Below are 18140 nucleotides of genomic sequence, written 5' to 3' on the forward strand. Positions count from 1 at the left end.
CCATGTCAATTACTTGATTGTTAAAAGTTCTGGTGCTTTGTTTTCACACAGATTCTTACTTTCATGAGCCAGCACACAGGCTCTCTCTCCCCCCTCTCAGCTGCTGGACTGCTGACTTCTGTCAGGTTTCTTCTGTTTGGGAGATTTTAACTCAAGGAATATCTCATTCTTCCTGCTACAAGTGGCACGATCCGTGGTGGGATCTGATGGATAATTACTTCTCTGTGTGGTAAACAACCCACAGCAGATCAGAGGGGGAGAAAAGGTAGAAAATGCAAATGGATAGGAGGAAGACATTCAAAAACCAGTCTCCTGCACACACAGCCCTCATTGCTATTGGCATTGCTCTTTCAAGTTCTGAAGTGGATGTGTACACTGAATGCGCCGTCTGGCAGACAAGTGGCTGATGCCCAAGCTCCACAGTCCAGCTGGTAGGGCTTGGTGTGACAGGGAACAGTGCCTCAGGAAAGATTGTAAAAGGCATTAAAGGATTAACTGCATTCCTGCATTTTTAATTTACTGTATACAGGAAAAGATTGATGTTTCCAAAGATAATCTTTGCTGGTTTACTTTTGAAATTGCTTAAGAAAATGACTGGCAGATAAAGCTTTAAAATAAACAGGAGATGGTACTAACTGGCTTTTCTTGATAAATTTTCTGTTTATTGGGCAGCTTCAAAGGGCCCCGAAAATGACTCGCAACTGGCCAGGCAAAAGCAATCTGCTAATCCTGCCTGCAGTACAACCCAGCCAGGGGAACACTGAAACCACCGTCTGTAACTGGAGCTGGCTTGTGCCTTGCTGAGTGTGCCTGCCAGCTCCTGGCATGGGCGTTAAACAGTCCCAGCAGTGGAGTAGCAGGGCTGTGAAGCTGTTGAAACAGTGTAAAACCATAGCTAAACCTATTCAAAGAATTCTGAATTGTATGTGGTTCTGTGCCACAACAAATTCAATTAAAAATGGACAAGGTATAAAGCTGTCAGTGACTGTTTCCACATTGTTTTCAGCAGCTCTGCCATAGGAGAACACTGTTTTCAGAGCCATAAATTCCTCCTTTTTCCCTGTTGGTGCAGATTATCATCCAGCTTCCAGAGCATGGCCCTTTGGCAGATACTCACATTTCATTTTCAACTTCTTGTCTTAAAACATGTCTGTGTTACTGGTCTTTACCTCATTTGAGCCATGAGCAGTCTCATCTGTCCAGGTAAGAAAGAGCATATATAAAAATGTCATTCTTCATTTATAGCAGTGTCTTTATTATAAGAAATTAGTATTGAGCTGATGACTTACAGTTGTGTGGGCACCTGAGCTGTTGGCTCAGTGAGGAACTTGAGCTTACATGAAACATTGCACTACAATCCTCAATGTTTTTGAATTTGGGAAAAGTCTTCAAAACATATTTGTACTTTCTGCATCAAAATTCTATGGTTTCTCCATGGGCTGTACAAAATTTCTTCAGAGAAAAATACTTACATAGAAAAATATGATAGTCTGTTAGAATTAAAAATATGTCTACTATTAAGTAAAACATTCAATTGTCAACCCAGTATTTTACAAAATACAGTAAACATGATTGTGAATCTGAGAATGTGGTTTGTAAAAACATACGTTCTTTTGCATATACAATTCCTTCTCTGAAAAGCCACATTTGTGCAGGAAGATTTTGCCTTTGCCTTTGTCATTCCTGACTTTATTTGAAAATTACAAGCATAACAGCCATTAAAACCAAGATGTGTACAGTTGGTTTTGCTGCAGCTGAAGCCCGTGTGAACTCTTGGTAGAGGGGAATTTCGGGACATGAAGCAACTCTTGATCTGATCTTATCTGAGACCTCTGGGAAAGAGAAGTCCTGTTTCAAAGCACTGAAATTTCCAGTGTTGTCAGATATTTCCACTGTCTTCAGCATCGATTTAAATCCTGGTACAGTAGCCTAGGAGCAAACACAAAATTGTTCTTCCTTGGTTTGAAACATTGAGTTCAACTGTGAAACAGTCCTTTATACTTTAAATGTACAGGGGAAAATGTTCTAAAGATACATTTGAGAACACAGAAAGGGAAAAGAGTAAAGTTTTTATGTTATAGCAATAAGACTCCTGCTGTACAAGAGTTGAATCCTGCAGTGATGCTTAAACATAAGCCTTTGGCAGCAGGCAGAGCCTACAGGGCATGGATGTTCTTTGGACTTCCATTTTGACACAAGGAAATGACAGTCACTGATGGTGATGTCAGCCCGGTGCTGCCCGGATCCCAGCCTCCACCTCCTTGCCCTGCAAGAGCTCTGTGGTTTGTTCCAAACACCTCGAACTCCTGTTGCCATGCTCCAGATGCTCATCCCAGCTGGCTCCACAATCAAGGTCCAAGTAGTGTTTATCTCTGGACATTGAGGACTGTATCAAAAAATTTCCTTTCTGCTGACTAATATTTAAATATATAATTTTTTTCAAAGTCTGCTGAAGAGTCTTTACACCTCCTATGACTTGAGCAGTTCAGCTCACCCACCTCTAAGGCTGCAAGTCTCACTGTGCTCTGGAACTCAATGCAATTAGAAACAATACTTCAGTAAGGCTGCATACTCACATTGATTACATATGTGCCAGGCAAAAGGAGAAGAAAGTACTCCCCTTGTTCATTTGTTCTGTAGGGGCAGACATGTGGCCTTCCTTTGGCTTCCACAATGGCATTGGGAATAGGATTCCCATTCTTATCAGTAACTTGGCCTTTGACACCTATGAAAAAGGGAGAGGAAGGGAAGATCATGAACTGTAACTGGTGAGCCTCTTTCTCTGAGAAAGGCAGACTGTTCTGTGGCTGGATGCACTCTAAGGCTATTTCACCATGTTTCAGCATGTCTAATATTATCACTAGTACTTCGGCCTTGCTCAAGGGAATTAAACCAGAAAATCCTTGGCTGCTGTTGTTAATAGTTTACCCTCATGTTAAGTTAGAAAGCAGTATTGTAATCTCTTCTAAATCTCATTTGCTGAAGGCATCATATGCACTTACTCTATGTCCTCTACTGAAGGGCTTCAATCTTCAGTACAGGTTTGGCAGTTTTTGCACACAAACACACACACCCCCTTCTTTTTTGTGATTTTAAATACGTCAGCCTCTTGCCTAGTACTTTCCAAAGGCAGAATACCAACAATGTCTGCTTATGAAGTAGTTCCCTTAATTCCCACACACCATCTTCAAGGCAGCACAGACATTAAGCAGAGATAAAATAGCAGATATTTAGGGCAACAAAATACAAGATAAGCAACAGGTTTGTGCAAACCTTTCAACTCATTGTAAAGCACCACAGCTTCACTAAGCAGCAGTTCTCTTCCAAATGTGAAGTCAGATCACACCTAGAGAAGCCTTTCAAATTTACAAAATCCAAGCAGCAAAGACCCACGACACTTGTGCTGAGGCACTCATACACTTGGAGACCTCTGAAATGAACGACTGTCCCAAGACTGCTCAGGAAAATGAGGGAAGGGGGGGGAGTGCATGGTCAGACAGCCCCCAGGACCTGTCCCTTGCTCCTGCCCTTTGCACACCTGTAGTAGCACCCATCGCCCCTCACCTGACACACTTGTAAGTTCTCCTGCCTTACCCATCCCTGGATTTGTAGCACTTCCTGTTCAGAAGCTCCCAAGTTAACACCAGATCTCTCCCCTGTGAGCTGTGACACTGACCCAGGCTGCTGAGGAGTTCCCTCTAAGCTGGCCTCAGTTTTCACTCAGCCCCCATTCACATACCCACCTAGGTGCACTTGTTTGATGTATTCAACCAGAGCAACTTTGTTGTCTCTCCAGAACTTTTCCAGCTGGTCTGCTGGAGGATATTTACAGCATGACAGCTCCAATGTAATTTCAAAACACTGTCCCCAGACGTAGTTGTAATCTTGCATTCCACCTTAAAAGTGAAATAAAAGGGTTTTCAGCTGCAAAGAAACACTAAGGTCAAATTAAAAGACAAACAGGAGAGTTAAAATGTTGGTACTTGCATCCTACCTGTAAGAAAAGTAAATCAGATAAATTATTCCTCAATGCCACACTTGCATTTACTGCCTCCGGTGAAAAACCAACTTAATTATTTACTCTAGTTACTCACAGAGTGTTGTTTTCTAACATTTTGGAAATTATGATGATTGTGGCTGAGAAAGGGTGGGTCTTTGACTTAAATTCATTCAAACTTTCCCAACTGAAAAGGGACAAATAGGCTGGCACAGGATTTGCCACTGCCAAAGCCATTCCAAGACCCTTTTAAGTCTTGGAATTCAGACAATGAAAACAACATACACAGTGCACAAGCCCCATATTCTATTTGGCTACACATAAACAATAATGAAAACATTTATTTCATTAATTAAACATTAAAAATGGATGACATATAAATAGAAGATTGGTTTTTCTTTCTGAAAGAAGATCTTGAAGCCAAGCAGTGTGCGCACATGTGTGTAACGTATACAGCAAGTGCAGGCCTTAAGCAAGGGCACAGAAGCAGGCAAACAGCAGTGACTGCCTCAGTCACTTGTCTAATTGCTGGCTGGAAAAGTCTGAAACACCCAGGTCCTGGACACAGAATCTGCACCAATGTGTTGACTTGCTCCCCTCATCAGCCCTCTACTCTGACTAAAATGACTGCCCTTTCATCATCAGAGATGGCAGGAGAAAGTGAGAACCTCTTACCAGAAGCAGCTGAATGACATCAATGACATCCTTACCTTCCAGCTGGTACCAAGAGTAGCCGTTGGTAATGCCTCCTGGGAAGGTTTGCCTGTTGTCACACCCCGTCCCTTTGTACATGCTGGCATGGTTGGAAGAATAGGTTTTTGCCAGGTGAATAAAGACATCATCGTCTGGAGATTTGCTATAGCCATTCAAAGAGCCAGTAACTGCGGAGTGAAGACAGCCATTGTGGAACTCTTTTTACTGGTAAAACACACAGTGTTGGCTTACATGCAGGATAAACACCTCCCAAATGGCCATGTTAGGCAGTGAATTTTAATGGGGTTTACCAAATTCTGCTCATCCCAGCTCAAAAGCTACAAGAACTTTGCAGGAATCCTTATAAATTTTGCCTTGGTACAGACAATGTTCCTAAGCCCAGTCAGTTGTGGAGAACAGAGTTTGTCACCAGCTTACCTGGGTTACCATTATCAAAGGTGTAACTGGCAACCAGGGCACCCCCATGCAAGTTTGCTGAAAGAACAAATGTTTCATTTTTTATCCAGTCCATTACTGCTTGAGTCTCTGGCTGAATGTTGGCACTGTTATTTTCAAAGGCATCAGGAAAATTTCTGTTCAAATCTTCTCCATTCTTATTGTACCTTAGAAAGAGAGAAGACATTTCCCATTATTGTTTTGCCTGTGGATATTTCCACATCACCAGCCTCCCAGTACTTCAGATCTGTGGTGTGCTAGTATCTTCAGGGAACAGGCAAGATGACCATCTTTTATTTCTCAAGTATTATGGTGATGAACTTCAGTTTACTTTCTGGCAGCACTGGAATTTTCATAGGCCACAATAAAACAATTTAAGTGGAAACAGAGAACATTTAACATTCTATTTAACATGGAATGCACACCTACTCATAAGTGAATTAGAAAAACCAGAGCAAGATCAGAAGGACTTTGTCCTCCTCCTGTATGTGTTTTTCCTGCTTGTATAGAAGACCAAGGTAACTACTGAATGGCTGTATCCCTTGGGCTGTTGTCACTCTCAACAGACAGAAAAAATTCCAGTTGAACACAGGATGTATTTTCTTCCCCCTGAACCTTAACGCCCAGCCTGTTCAAACACTCTCTTGCTTTTTCACTCAGATAGGTCAGTACAGGAATAAAGAGGATATTCACTGTTGGCTGTGTTAATTTTTGAGCTCAGTCTGTTAAACTCTATTTGACAGTGAGGGGATAAAAAAACACCCCCTGCATACAAGTTCCATCTATTTGCTGAGGAATATATTTTTCTTAATAAAAACAATGGCTTACAGTGGTCACCTAAAGAACTAATCTACCTAAACTTTCTTTTCACTTGTTTCTGACATTGCCAAGGCCAGTGATCCAAGAGAACTTCTAGCTCATGGGTTTGCTTTTTCTGCACATTCCAAATTTGTCCTTTGGGCGTTTCTTCCCATTCTCTCACTGTGTCTTTCTGTCTTCTAGCTTGTTAAGGTTTTCATCCCCTTTTTGGTCTCTGCAATAATCACATTAAAGAATGCAAAAGTAGCACAGGATGAAATGCCAAGTTAAATTTTCTTCTGTGTAGTTTTTGTTTTCCTACCATCACCATCAGCACAGAATCTATTATAGCTAGTCCTGCTTGTGTAACTCCTCCTTCCTGCTAAATCCACACTCAACATGGTTTTTAAACACATTGCTAAAGTCCATTCATTGAGCTTAGACACACCTTTTCTCATTAAGAAATGTTACAGAATTCTCCAACTGAAATAAATCCCTGTGGGTGGAATTTTCCTTCTTTTCTTGTAGCACTCGAAAGGTGCTACAAAATAGGGAACTGTGCTAGTATTAGCAATCTGAGTCTCCTACCTAAAAGGTGAGGTCATTATACCATTCTGACCAATTTTTTCTGGCCACACCACATATAAACAGCAGTCTGACTCAGTCTTCCAGAAACTCTATGCCATAATAATGTGTCTTGAAGAAGAGCACAGGCAAAAATAAGCCCTAGCACATCCAGTAGACTCTGCTCCCCACCAAGTATGATTCAGTTTTCTGGCTATCTGAGATTATTACTCCTCACCCATTTCTTTTACCTCTCCCACCCTTACCTTCCTCGTGTGTAATAACAATCAGGCACTTTTGTAGCTTCAAATCCATCAGGATTCATTGTTGGCATGATATGAACTCGGGTATTATTGAGTAACCGGGTAATAACTGGGTCACGTCCATAGCTGGTCACCAGGAAATCTATCAAATGGAGCAGGATTTCTCTCCCAACAGTCTGTGTAAAGAAGCACAGATTTTACTTTAAGTCTGATATGGAAGAAGAAGAAGAAGAAAAAAAATAAATAAAGATCCACCACCTTGAACTTCGTAGTTTTTCTTATGGGCTACACAGACATACACGGCATGTGAGAGCACACTGATCAACACTACTTTGTTTTATGCTCTCCTCTAAATAGATTTAAAGCAATTGAATAGATTAAAAGAATCACTGGAGAGTTTTCACAAGGGTTTTAAACCCGGATCAACCAGACCTTTTTGTATAGTGGGAAACTGACTGTGTCAGATGCATTGCTTAAATCTTGCATGGATAAGGAACAGCTACAACAAAAACTAAAGCTGCCTGATAAACATCATGTGGGCTTGGGAACACCCCAGTGCATTTTCTCAGACCCTCGGCAGGGTCCCAGCTCAGTGCTGGTGCCCCAGCGACCCTGCACACGAGTGCCAGCACTGTGCAGCACCACTTGGCAGTGCTGCTTCAGGAGGAAGGGAGGACAAGTCTGCCACGTTTTCCAGGATGCCACAGAACAGGACTTTTTCTTGTTGATCCTCTTTTATGGGAAGCCAATATTAATACAAGATCAAAGAGGCCACATAGGTCTATTACATTGCTTTATTTTAACGTCGTGAACACGCACATTGGGGAAACCAAACAAATCCTTAGAAAAATACATGGAAAGACATTTGGATACAGACTTTAGATCAAGGAGAGGCAGTGGCAGAGAAAAAGTGAAACATATTTTTGTTCATGTAAGTTTGTGTTAGTCATGAAAGCTGACATCTCCCTTTAGTCTATCAGATATTAGGCAAAATAGTGTCAAGTACTAGGTCCAGAGTTAAGGACAATCCTATTCTACCCCAGAAACCACTGCTAGTGTTCACTGGACCATACTTTCCAGGGGCAGTTTCCACAGCACTGTGACCCATGCCTCAAGGGTGCTTTAGGGTTCCTAAACCCTGTCTGGAAAGGGAACAAACCAAGACTTGCAAGTAGATGAGTTCTAGAGATAATTTATCTCTACTTTATCTCCAAGAACAAAGCCCAGTATATCACAACAGGATCTAAACCAGCATCTAAGTATGTGAAAACAGATTGCTCTGCAGGTTTGATAAATATACTCTGTGAAACTTAAGAAGGGATGCAACAGAACCTGTCTTATACAAGCAGCTCTTGAAAAGGGTGATAGACATCTTGGGAAAGCATATAAGGGTGGGGGAAGAGGGGAGAGAGGAGTCAGCCAAATCATGGCCCTGGGCATGAGAGATGAAGTTACCAGACTCAGAATCAGCAAGAATAGCTCTACCACAGAGACAGTTAAACTACAGACAAGACCGGACTGCTGTCTGGACAAACCTGGAAAGTGCTCTTCTCCTACTGTACTTCTCTTCAGTACCTGACCAAAAGAAATCCCAAAAAGAAAGGGTAGAGAAGCAGGAGCAGAAAGGGGAAAAAAGAAAAGTAATGAAAGAATGTGGTAAAAAAGAATAGTGTTTATAAAGAGTGAAAGTTGACTAGATTTTCACAGATTACATACTTGGCACTTAAAAGGTAATCCCAGGCTTACTTCCATGTACAGTATTTTACAAACTATTTTATAGGATTCCTGGTATAGCTGTTGTTGTACTCAGGACATTAGGCAATTCAGAATATTGTGAGAGTATTGGCACTTGGGTGATTGCACAGTGAGCGAAGAATATACTTATTACCACTGTTCTGGTGTGGTAACAGAGGGGTGGTTTTGTTTTGGTCCAGACCACCCTGCATTGCTTGGGAAAGCACATCTGGAAGTATCTGAGGGAAAGATTTTGTTTCTGGGAAAGTTCAAGGTCAAGTTGTGATCAAGCCCTTGGAAATTATCTGCTGTTCAGTCAAGCTTTACCCTGTTACTACAGCAGTCAGGTGTGTCTGTGGATAAGAGTTATGAGTCAGTTTTATTTTAGAGCCTCCAATAAAGGATCTAGATGCTCTGGAAGCAGGTTGCTGGCAGTAGAGGACAGACACCTTTACCTGCCTCAGGTTTAATATGAAGATAGACCGAAGAGCAGGGGACAGCATGTACGTGTTCTGGGGCTTTGAGAGGACATGAACATCTAGTTTTGATTGCAGTATCCCAAGGGAGATGCCAAAGTGGATTGTGCTACTGTATTTCACACAGAGGGTGACTGAAAAGCAAAGGAAATCCCTTTCTCCCACCTCTAGGGATACAATTAGACATTAAGTTTCTCTGTGCACTTTCAGATGACAGCTTCCTCCTGTGCCCCAAAGGGAGAAAGTCAGCAAGAAAGGCTTTCAGTGATCCTCAGGAGAAGTGTGAATGAAGAAGCGTGCGTGTGTCAGGACATGGATCAACGCTGTAGAAAAGGGTGTGACTGCAGCTTTTGTACACAAATCCTTTAAACTTCCTGACTCTGCCTGCTGGCAGGGCTGTGTCAGCACCCTGCTCAGCTACCACAGGGATTACTCAAGAAGCCCGAGCAAGCAGCCAGTTAGGAGATTAAGGTTAGCTCCAAACGCACCTGTACTGTAACACTTTACTGCATCAGCCCCGGGTTTAGAACAGTGTTGTTACCACATGATAGAGACCTAATACCAGGGGACTATGGGTGGACGGACTCTGCCCAGTTTTATTATTAAAATTCTTTCCTTAAACATGGCCTGGTTTTTAAGTTGAATGATGTTGAAAGAAAGATCCAAACCATCAGGTAGGACCTGTTTCAGGGCACCACAGTCTTGCCCATCTCCTTGCTCCAGTCTCAGCTGCTCCACAGGCCAGGTTCAGCATTCCAGGCGCAACCCCACCTAAGGAAGCGGAGTATGAGCAGAGAAACCAGTAGGCCATCCTGCCTTCCCACTGAAATGCCACAGTGCAAGGTGTTATTTTTAACACTTGTACAGCACTAATTATTAGGCACCGCTAGGACACACCCCACTGGGGTTGTCCTTTGCTAAAACACACCAGTGTTAAAGTGACTGCTTTTGTGAATAGTTTGGCACACATCCCTTTATTTCTACAGCAGCAATCACCACGGACACCTGAGAAATACCACATGTATGACAGGGAAATGCAGTTCTCTGGTTTATATCACTGCAGGAAACAGCAACATAAAGCCTGCTTTTGAACTAGTAACTGGTGTAAGTTGTTAGCACCTGGACAAGCTCCACTGGCCTCAGGATATACCTGTCTGAGACATGGACAGCTTTTTCTTTTCCCACTCAGAAGAGTGTGAAGAAAGATAAAGAAAAAAGTAACTGCAGCAAGGCAGTGTTAAAATGTGCTGAAACAGACCTCAGCAACATCCAGCTTTTTTCAGTCTGTTGTTAGCATTGAAAGTTGATGGTTTTGAATTTTGAAATCTCTGGCGCTTCTGACCTTTTTCACATTACATCAGCTAATACCGAAGCTAGGTGGAAAACAGTTCACTATGCAAAAAATATTTTTTATAAATAGTGGTTTTTTTCCTAGAGCAAATACTGTTTCCCTGCATGTCACTTCAATAATATATCACACAGGACTGAGGACATAGGAATATGGGCTTACAATTCCTTATAGCAAGTTATGCAGTATTGTTTTTGGGCAACTGGATGATAAAAAACCTTTTTTCCACAGTGGTATTTTGATAGTGTAAAATGCAGCTTCCATTGATTTTTTAGAATTAAGAGTAAGAAATTCCACACAAGACTCATTAGTTAACTGTTTGGTGTTTTTTTAAGACCCCATTATATTGATCACAAATAAATCTACTCTACTCCATATTCACCTAAGCCCTAATATTTCAGGAAACCCTACTGTGGATATGACTATGTCTATGACAACATGGAAAACAGGGTAGAGTGGCTTTAACTTATTTCACAAGATAAGGCAGCAGATAAACACATCCTTTCACACAGGCTAGCCCAGACCTATCAGTACAGGCTCAGTTTCACATAATCAAAGAGGAAAACTACTACAATTTAAAATAATATTTTATACTACTGTATTATTATATTACATGTATTAGTGTTCTATCTGTATTATTATAAATAAATTATTGTTTATTACAAATAAGCTATTGCATTATTTAATATTGTTTGCACTGTTGTTATTTTATATACTGGGAAAATAAAGTAATCAGAAGTGGACACATTAGGAGAAAAGGAGAAAATCAGCACTGAGAAAGTTTATCTTGTGATGGTCCAGGCACACTACAGCTGCAGAAAGTTAAAGCCATATACTCAATACATTAAAGGGGGAAAGCAGAAACACACAGGAAGTTTACAGTTTGTTCAGATGTGCTTTTCCTTAAAGGGTTTCCCTGTAGTGATATACATGGTTTAGGAACAGCCTTTCAATTAGATTCTATTTGTTCAGTTGTACAGAATGGACTTAAGTCACTGGCACAGTGGGTCCAAAGGTGATAGTTCTGCTCCATTTATGACTTAGGAGTATTTAGGGGTTGGATTGTGGTTGATGTTAAGCAGGAGGAGTTCTTCCCCAGTGAGGAACGTGTGACTTAGAAAGAGAAGATCTTTCAAGAAAGAGTACAAGGCTGGGACAAGAGAGGTTGCTGTCTAATTCAGAATGGGAGCTGCCCCAGAAGATCAGGCAACCTCTCCCTCATCTTCCCCCTGCAGACTTTATAACATTTCACAGGCTTATGCATTTCGTGCAGCCAATTATTGCCATCTTGATTAAAGTCAGCTTAAATCAGTTTTAATTTGGCTCAGGTTAAACAAAAAGTACTGTTAAAAATGGTGTCCAGCTTCATACAGGCAACACAAAGAAGGAGAGAAGCCTTTTGTTGCCTCTCAGTGGATCTGGGGCAAAAGTTCACTATCTGGCAACAGTGAACACAAATGAAAATCTTTTAAGTCTTGGCTGGTTATGTCTTAGAGTATCAAGAAAAATGAACTGACTTAAAAACATAAATCTTTTCAGTTCTGAAAAAAAATTACTCCTTTCCTGGTATTGTGTACTCACATTACTTTATTAGAACTTCCCTATTGGGCAGCTTTCCAGATAACCTGGATTTTCTTCCAGCAGCATGTGTGAACAGCCCACACATATGTAATTCAGGTTCCACCCCAACTTTTATGTTTTGGAGCAGTGGGCCAGCTGAGTCAAAGTTAAGTGTCACGTCTGTGATCATAACAGGTTAGAAGGGCAGCATCACCAAACAGCATTTGAGAACAGCTCATTTTGTACCTTCTGTGGAAAATGTCACTGAAGTACAAAAGGCCTGACTGGATCAATGAAGCCATAGTCCTGCAATTTCAATTTATGAAAAACTCTGGCACACAGCTTGAAGCTTGTTGTATGATTAGTGCAAAACTTATCTGCTTAAAATACTTATATATGTAGGGGTAGCTGAATCTATCCCCAGTGACTAGTCCAGCAGAATCTTAGATTATAGGAAAAAATCATTCAAATTCTCCAACGTTTCTCTTTATGAGGAATTATTTTCCTGCCATCTGAAATACATTTATGATCAGATTAAAAAAAACAAACCAAAAACCCAAACACCAACTGTGTGTTACCTGTATGTACCAAAAAAACCCCATACAACAAAAATCATCATGAGGGCTTGAAAAGGAGGAACAGCTCTATTTCTGGAATGTTCCCTAGGTATGAGCTTGGTCTGACAAACAACTGGAATGTAGGATGCCTTAGTAAGGCAGCTCCAGCATCAACCCTGCTCAGACAGTCTGGCACTGTGTCTGACTTCAAAACAAAATCTTGCCTCATTTCCTCATGAAGTCAAAAAAAAAACCTAGATATGAGTGGCCAATCTTCAGCAACTCCCAGCCCTGTGGATGTGCAAACAGTGTGTTTCTATGGTCAAAGCTCCTTATGTGTATCCAGCTGGGCAGTGATAATGACATGGGTGCTTCCCTGTGGACACTCCAGTATGTGTGGTCCTTTGCAGTCCAGAAATATTGGATTTGCAAGCCAGCCCATTCCAGATGAGATCATATCCTGCCCTCCACCTCCTCCCCATCAAAGCTGGGTGATTTACAGTCACAGGTTTGCAATCCCCTTCAGCAGTCTGCGGGGACTGCAGCATGGAGCTTCCGTTCCTAGATGCCTTGGTGACACACACCAGGTTCCAGGAGCTGCAAACCCTGTCTTGGGCACCCAGTAATAAATGGACCCATCTGACACCATGAATCAGCTTCCTCCCACACAGAGTTAAATTCCCAGGCAGTCAAACTCCCAGCAACACTGAGCAAGGCCAGTGTCTAACAAGGTGAAACTAGTCTAACTTGGGGAAAATTCTTGGCACGTAATGTCACAAGTGCCTGTAGGCGTGCAAGTGCTTACACACAGTATTGTTAACAGTAATAACCCGTGACACGTTACCCTTTGCACAGGATACACTTTCTACCTTCCTATATCTATCTTCCTTAGTTTTGGGCATTCACAGTCTAGCACATATATATGCATATGTGTCTTGCTACTCCTGCTAAATTATTTAACTTTCACATGAAAGACTGCATAAAAACATATTGTGCAGTTCAAACTTATCCTGAAGATGACTACTATAAACAGGTAAAGCTAAAGAATAAAAGAAATGTAAAGCAAAAAGGTACTATAGAGGACAGTGAAGCTTTGATTTTTTCTAAATCAGATTCAAGTACTGCACCAGGTAGGCTCATAATCATCCTTTCTCCTTGATCATTAATAAGTTGGCCTTCTTCCCAGAGCAAGTTTATTGTACTGGCATTGCTTTTTCTTTTGTATCTGTGTTATCTCAGGTGAATCTAGCTGTTTCTAGCTTAAGGTTCCTTAAATAAATTTTCTTTCTACAACAAATAATTTGATGCTTCACAGCAATTACTATTTAATCTTAGGATGCATTTGAAGAGTTCTATCAGTCATATTTCATGCCTAGCCAATAACAATGTACAAGCAAACTACTGCATCTGACTCATTGCCAGGAAACTTAAAGCCTCTGGGTTTACTCACTTGAAGAAGACAAAGCTCTCTACCTAAAAGAGGTCTCGAGTGTAGGATTATAGGACTCTTCACTATGATGTAAGGTCTCCTAAGGCCCTTCCACCAAAACACGGGAACTTTATTCTGAAAATTCCTCAGTAAATACACACATATTTTGTCTTCCTTGAGTTATGACATCCCTCAGTAATAAGAAGCACATGTCTGAGAGCTGCTCACTCTAAACCTCGGGTAAGTGTATTTGGTATAAATGACATTGCAAAAATTGAAACGTACCTCATCCCCATGCATATTAGCAACATACTTGAACTCTGGAATGCCAATCTTATGATGGGTTGGAAACCTTCCCAGAACAAGAACCCACAGGTCTCTACCTTTAAGAGGGGAAGGGGAAAAGACATTTTTTAAAACAAGTGTAAAAAAGCATACAAGCCTTAGAAGAATAAAAAGAGTTGGTCATTAAGACCATTGTACAAATTCTCATATTTCACTGGTGCCCACTCAGTCTGATACATAACATATCAAAGTAGACTGTGGGGTTATTTTATTCTATGAATATTTGCAATATTAGTTATAAGAATAAATATGCTTTGCCTTCTGCCAAAGTATGTAATAAACCCTGCAATTTCAAAAGCATTTAACAAGTACTAGAAAAGAAGGCTCTTTTTTTTTTTGTAATAAACACTTTTCAAATTAAATTTAGCAAATAAGACCACTGTCCCCCATCCCCAAATTTTAAATCATAAGGCTTTTCTGAAATATAGATATATACAGAAGTTTTCATTATCATAAAGAAAGAACATCTGGTTTTGTACTAAAGACAACACAAAAAAGCTAAACACATTCATGCACTACTGCTCAGAAGCCAGGAGGTACCAGAAGGAGCTGTATCAGAGACATATTTTAAGTATATTAGCAGGGAAAGAATTAATAGCTACAGAAAGAGTATTAGTTAGGACCACTAAACCTGCAAAATAAGCTGAACTTTAAGTAACAAAATAAACATACATACATTTTGGAAGTCCACACTTAAGTGTGGGGGAGAAGGAGAGAAGAGAAAATTTTTTGTTATTATTTTTAGTGATACTGTGGCATTTCAGACCTCATCTGCAAATCTGTGCTTCCCTCTAGTCTGCTCAGTGAGGTGGAAAACTCAAGTTTCAGTAGATGGCAGCAATGAAACTGGACCAGTTCCTTGATAACAGCAGTGTCAGGCTAATGCCTAGACCTCACAAGCATGCCAGCTGTCCCCAGCTCCACACAGGGCTTGTTGGAACCCACAACCTGTCTGAGAGGAGCTCAGCCATCACGGCTACTTGCGGGAAAGAGGAACGTAGGAACTGCTATCTGCAGTACTATAAAAAGCCTTATTTCCTAAGTCTTTGTGGATCATCAAATCTGAAGTAAACAAACTCTGGAGCATATTGGCTTCCCATTCCTGAAGGCATGACCCCTGTAGTCATGCGCATGCCACAGCATTTTTGTTTTCTTTTCTAGCCATGTAACTGACTCATAGCAGCTATACCACAAGGGTCATGGCTTTGGGAATGGGAGAAAAACTTGAAGAGGACTGAAGTAACACTGCAAGATGCACTGAAACAGTTGTAAGAGAGGTTAAACTGAAGAGAGTGATTATCAAACTAAATTCCCAGTTAACAAAATCAGAGTCTTAGGCTTAGGCTCAAGAAGCAGCAAGACAGTGCTGAGAGCTGACAGATTCAACAAAGAGTGATCTCAGTGTCCCCTGGTTTTACAGCTTCTCTTGAAGACATTGGTGTTCAACCACTGTAACTGTGCTAAGCACAAAGGTGTGAGATGATGCTACTGACTCTTTCATTAAAGGACAATGTGAGCAAGGAATCCATACTTCTAAAAATAATTTTGTGGCAACTGATTTGGTAAGAAACCTACTTATTTGGCCTTGTTACCTGTAGAGCCACTGTTTCATGAAAAAAGAAAAAGTTTGATTTCTGTAAGCCTAGACAAGCTGCAGAGTGGAGAACCCAGAGATACTAGCTTTTAATCAAATTCCTCTTCAAAAAGAAAAAAAAGAACACACAAATCATACCACCCTAGCCCTTCTCCCCTCCAAAACCGCCAGAGATGCCCTCTAATCTCAACCATCCTGCAGCCCTGTGAAAATAGATGACAAGTCTCACTGTAGTAGCCTATGTTTGGAACTGAAAACAATCCTAGTAGTGAAAAAACTGTTATTCATAATCAAGTGTGAACAACAACCTCAACTTACTTTCCAACTCTGCAATGTGTCATTCTCTCTACAGTTGTATCCTGGGGCAATTTGCAATGAATTACCAAAGAAGTTCTTCCAGAACGCTCCCATGATTCTTTGTCCTTACGCCCTCTAAGCCCTGCTTCCCAGCCCTCATGCCCTCCACTGGAAGGCAAGTTCAGACATCCCTCCTTGGTGGCAGCTGTCATGTGGACTCCTGCAGCAAGAGGAACACACCAGCTTACAGTGGTGATTGCAGCCTTTCCACCACGGCCCAAACCTAAAGATGGCTGCTGCAAACCTACAACATGCAGCTCATGACATATCCTCAAGCAAAGAGTCCAAGTAGAGCTAAAGTGCTCTGGATGTTTCCATTATTTAAGATTTTTTACAAATAATAGGGTACTCTGATTTAAAACTTAAAAAGAATACTTCCAGTGTCTTGCCATCAGCAGTACTCATTCGTGCTGCTCTCACTGTGAATTGCACTCATGGGTAACACAAGGAAGAGCTAAGTACAGACTAACATTAAGTACTGATGTAAATTGGTCTTTCTTGCATTAGTGTTAAGAGTGCTTAGGGTTTGTGTGAGGACCAACTACACAATAAACACTCCCATGAGCTGAGACACCAATTATTTCCTGGCATTTCCAGCTTGTAAGAAGTACTAAACCTTCAATTAACAATTAAAATACATTCCTGGGTCTGCTCAGCCTGCAGTACTGGATAGTGTATCCATGAGGGATGATGTAAGATTGCTTTCCATACGGCTGCAATTAAGTGCATATAAAAAGATTCAGCATATGGATGGTTTCCTTTAATCAGCAAAGCCTAGATAACTCTGGTTTGGTACCTGAAGGGAATAGCTAAGCTTCCTCTTATGCTTTGAAAAGCCATTCTCACTGCCAAATTGCCAAACCAAAACTGACGTCAACTAATTAGTGAACTATATTTCAAGTGATGAAGACAAACCTGTATGTTTCTAACTGTGTGTCTCAGGACAAGTAACAAGAGTTGTATTGGAGCAGAGCCAGACCACACAGCTTCTAGTAGAATGAGAAGCTTTTTTAACTTTTTAAAAAGTTTTCTAGCATTGCCACTGGTTTGCAACATAGTGTCAGTATTCTAAACAGATGTACAAAAACTGGTAATTAAAAGGAAGAATTGAAACTGATCTCCAGATCTAGCGGGAAAGAAACCAAATCAATTTGTTGATGTTGAAGTCTGGATTGTGCTCCCTGTTTTTGTTCTGAACTTTATTTCTGCTTTTCTTCACTTCGTTCTTTACAGCTTCACTTATGAAAAACTTGTCACTTCAAAGAAAGTTTGGCTAGGAAATGAAGTGAAATGACTGGAGAATGGCTCAGACCCACTTTCAGTAACAGTAAGGCTGGAGTACTGATTCAAGAGTTTGCAGGGACGACCACTTTGACCAAGAAAAAGCAATAGACTGACTACAGTCCTTCCGGGTTGGCCAGGAGTTGCACACTGGCCTCATGGGTAGGAACTGCAGTAATGCTGATCTGTGTTGAGGCAGTCCCTACCTAGAAAGATGCATGACAGAGAAGAGGGGAAGAGAGATTAACTCTCATTAGATTGCAAGGTCCCAGAGCAATTGAATAGAAGCCATCTCAGTATCATTTAACAGCCAAGGTTAGAAGGAACCTCAAGAGATCATCTGGTCCAACCCTACATGGGAAAGGAAACCCAGGTAAGATTATTCAGTACTTTGTTCAACTGCATCTTTAAAACCTCCAGTGAGGAGGACTGTCTCATTTCTGGGGAAGTCATTCCAGTGAATGATTCTCCCTGTAAATTTTTTTCTTTTACTGAGATTAAACCCCTCATAGTTCAGTTTGTACCCATTGCCCCTTGCTTTTTTCCATCTGGCTCCTTATGATGAGAGAGGATCCATCCTCTTTGTAGCCACTCTTCAAGCACTAGAATTCTGTGATAAGATTCTCCCCTAAGCATTCTCTTCTCCAGGCAGATGAGCCTCCTCGGGGCAACACTGTCTTCCAGCAAA

General features: G+C 41.1%; 1 protein-coding gene across 1 annotated transcript in view; it reads right to left on the reverse strand.

The window, feature by feature from the left end:
• Window positions 1-21: 21 nt before the first annotated feature.
• CPM (carboxypeptidase M) overlaps window positions 22-18140 on the reverse strand; it is a 30082-nt gene continuing 11963 nt past the window's right edge. Inside the window, exons 3-9 of the mRNA XM_066183228.1 lie at window positions 14161-14258; window positions 6775-6947; window positions 5129-5313; window positions 4708-4878; window positions 3744-3896; window positions 2577-2725; window positions 22-1929 (exon numbers count right to left, since the gene is read on the reverse strand). Of these exons, the coding sequence (XP_066039325.1) occupies window positions 1690-1929; window positions 2577-2725; window positions 3744-3896; window positions 4708-4878; window positions 5129-5313; window positions 6775-6947; window positions 14161-14258 (1169 nt within the window). The 3' untranslated portion in view covers window positions 22-1689. The remainder of the gene's footprint in view (window positions 1930-2576; window positions 2726-3743; window positions 3897-4707; window positions 4879-5128; window positions 5314-6774; window positions 6948-14160; window positions 14259-18140) is intronic.

Source organism: Chamaea fasciata, unplaced genomic scaffold (genome assembly GCF_029207755.1).
Source record: "Chamaea fasciata isolate MVZ Bird 193981 ecotype frontalis unplaced genomic scaffold, bChaFas1.0.hap1 SCAF_5, whole genome shotgun sequence".
Lineage (NCBI taxonomy): Eukaryota > Metazoa > Chordata > Aves > Passeriformes > Sylviidae > Chamaea > Chamaea fasciata.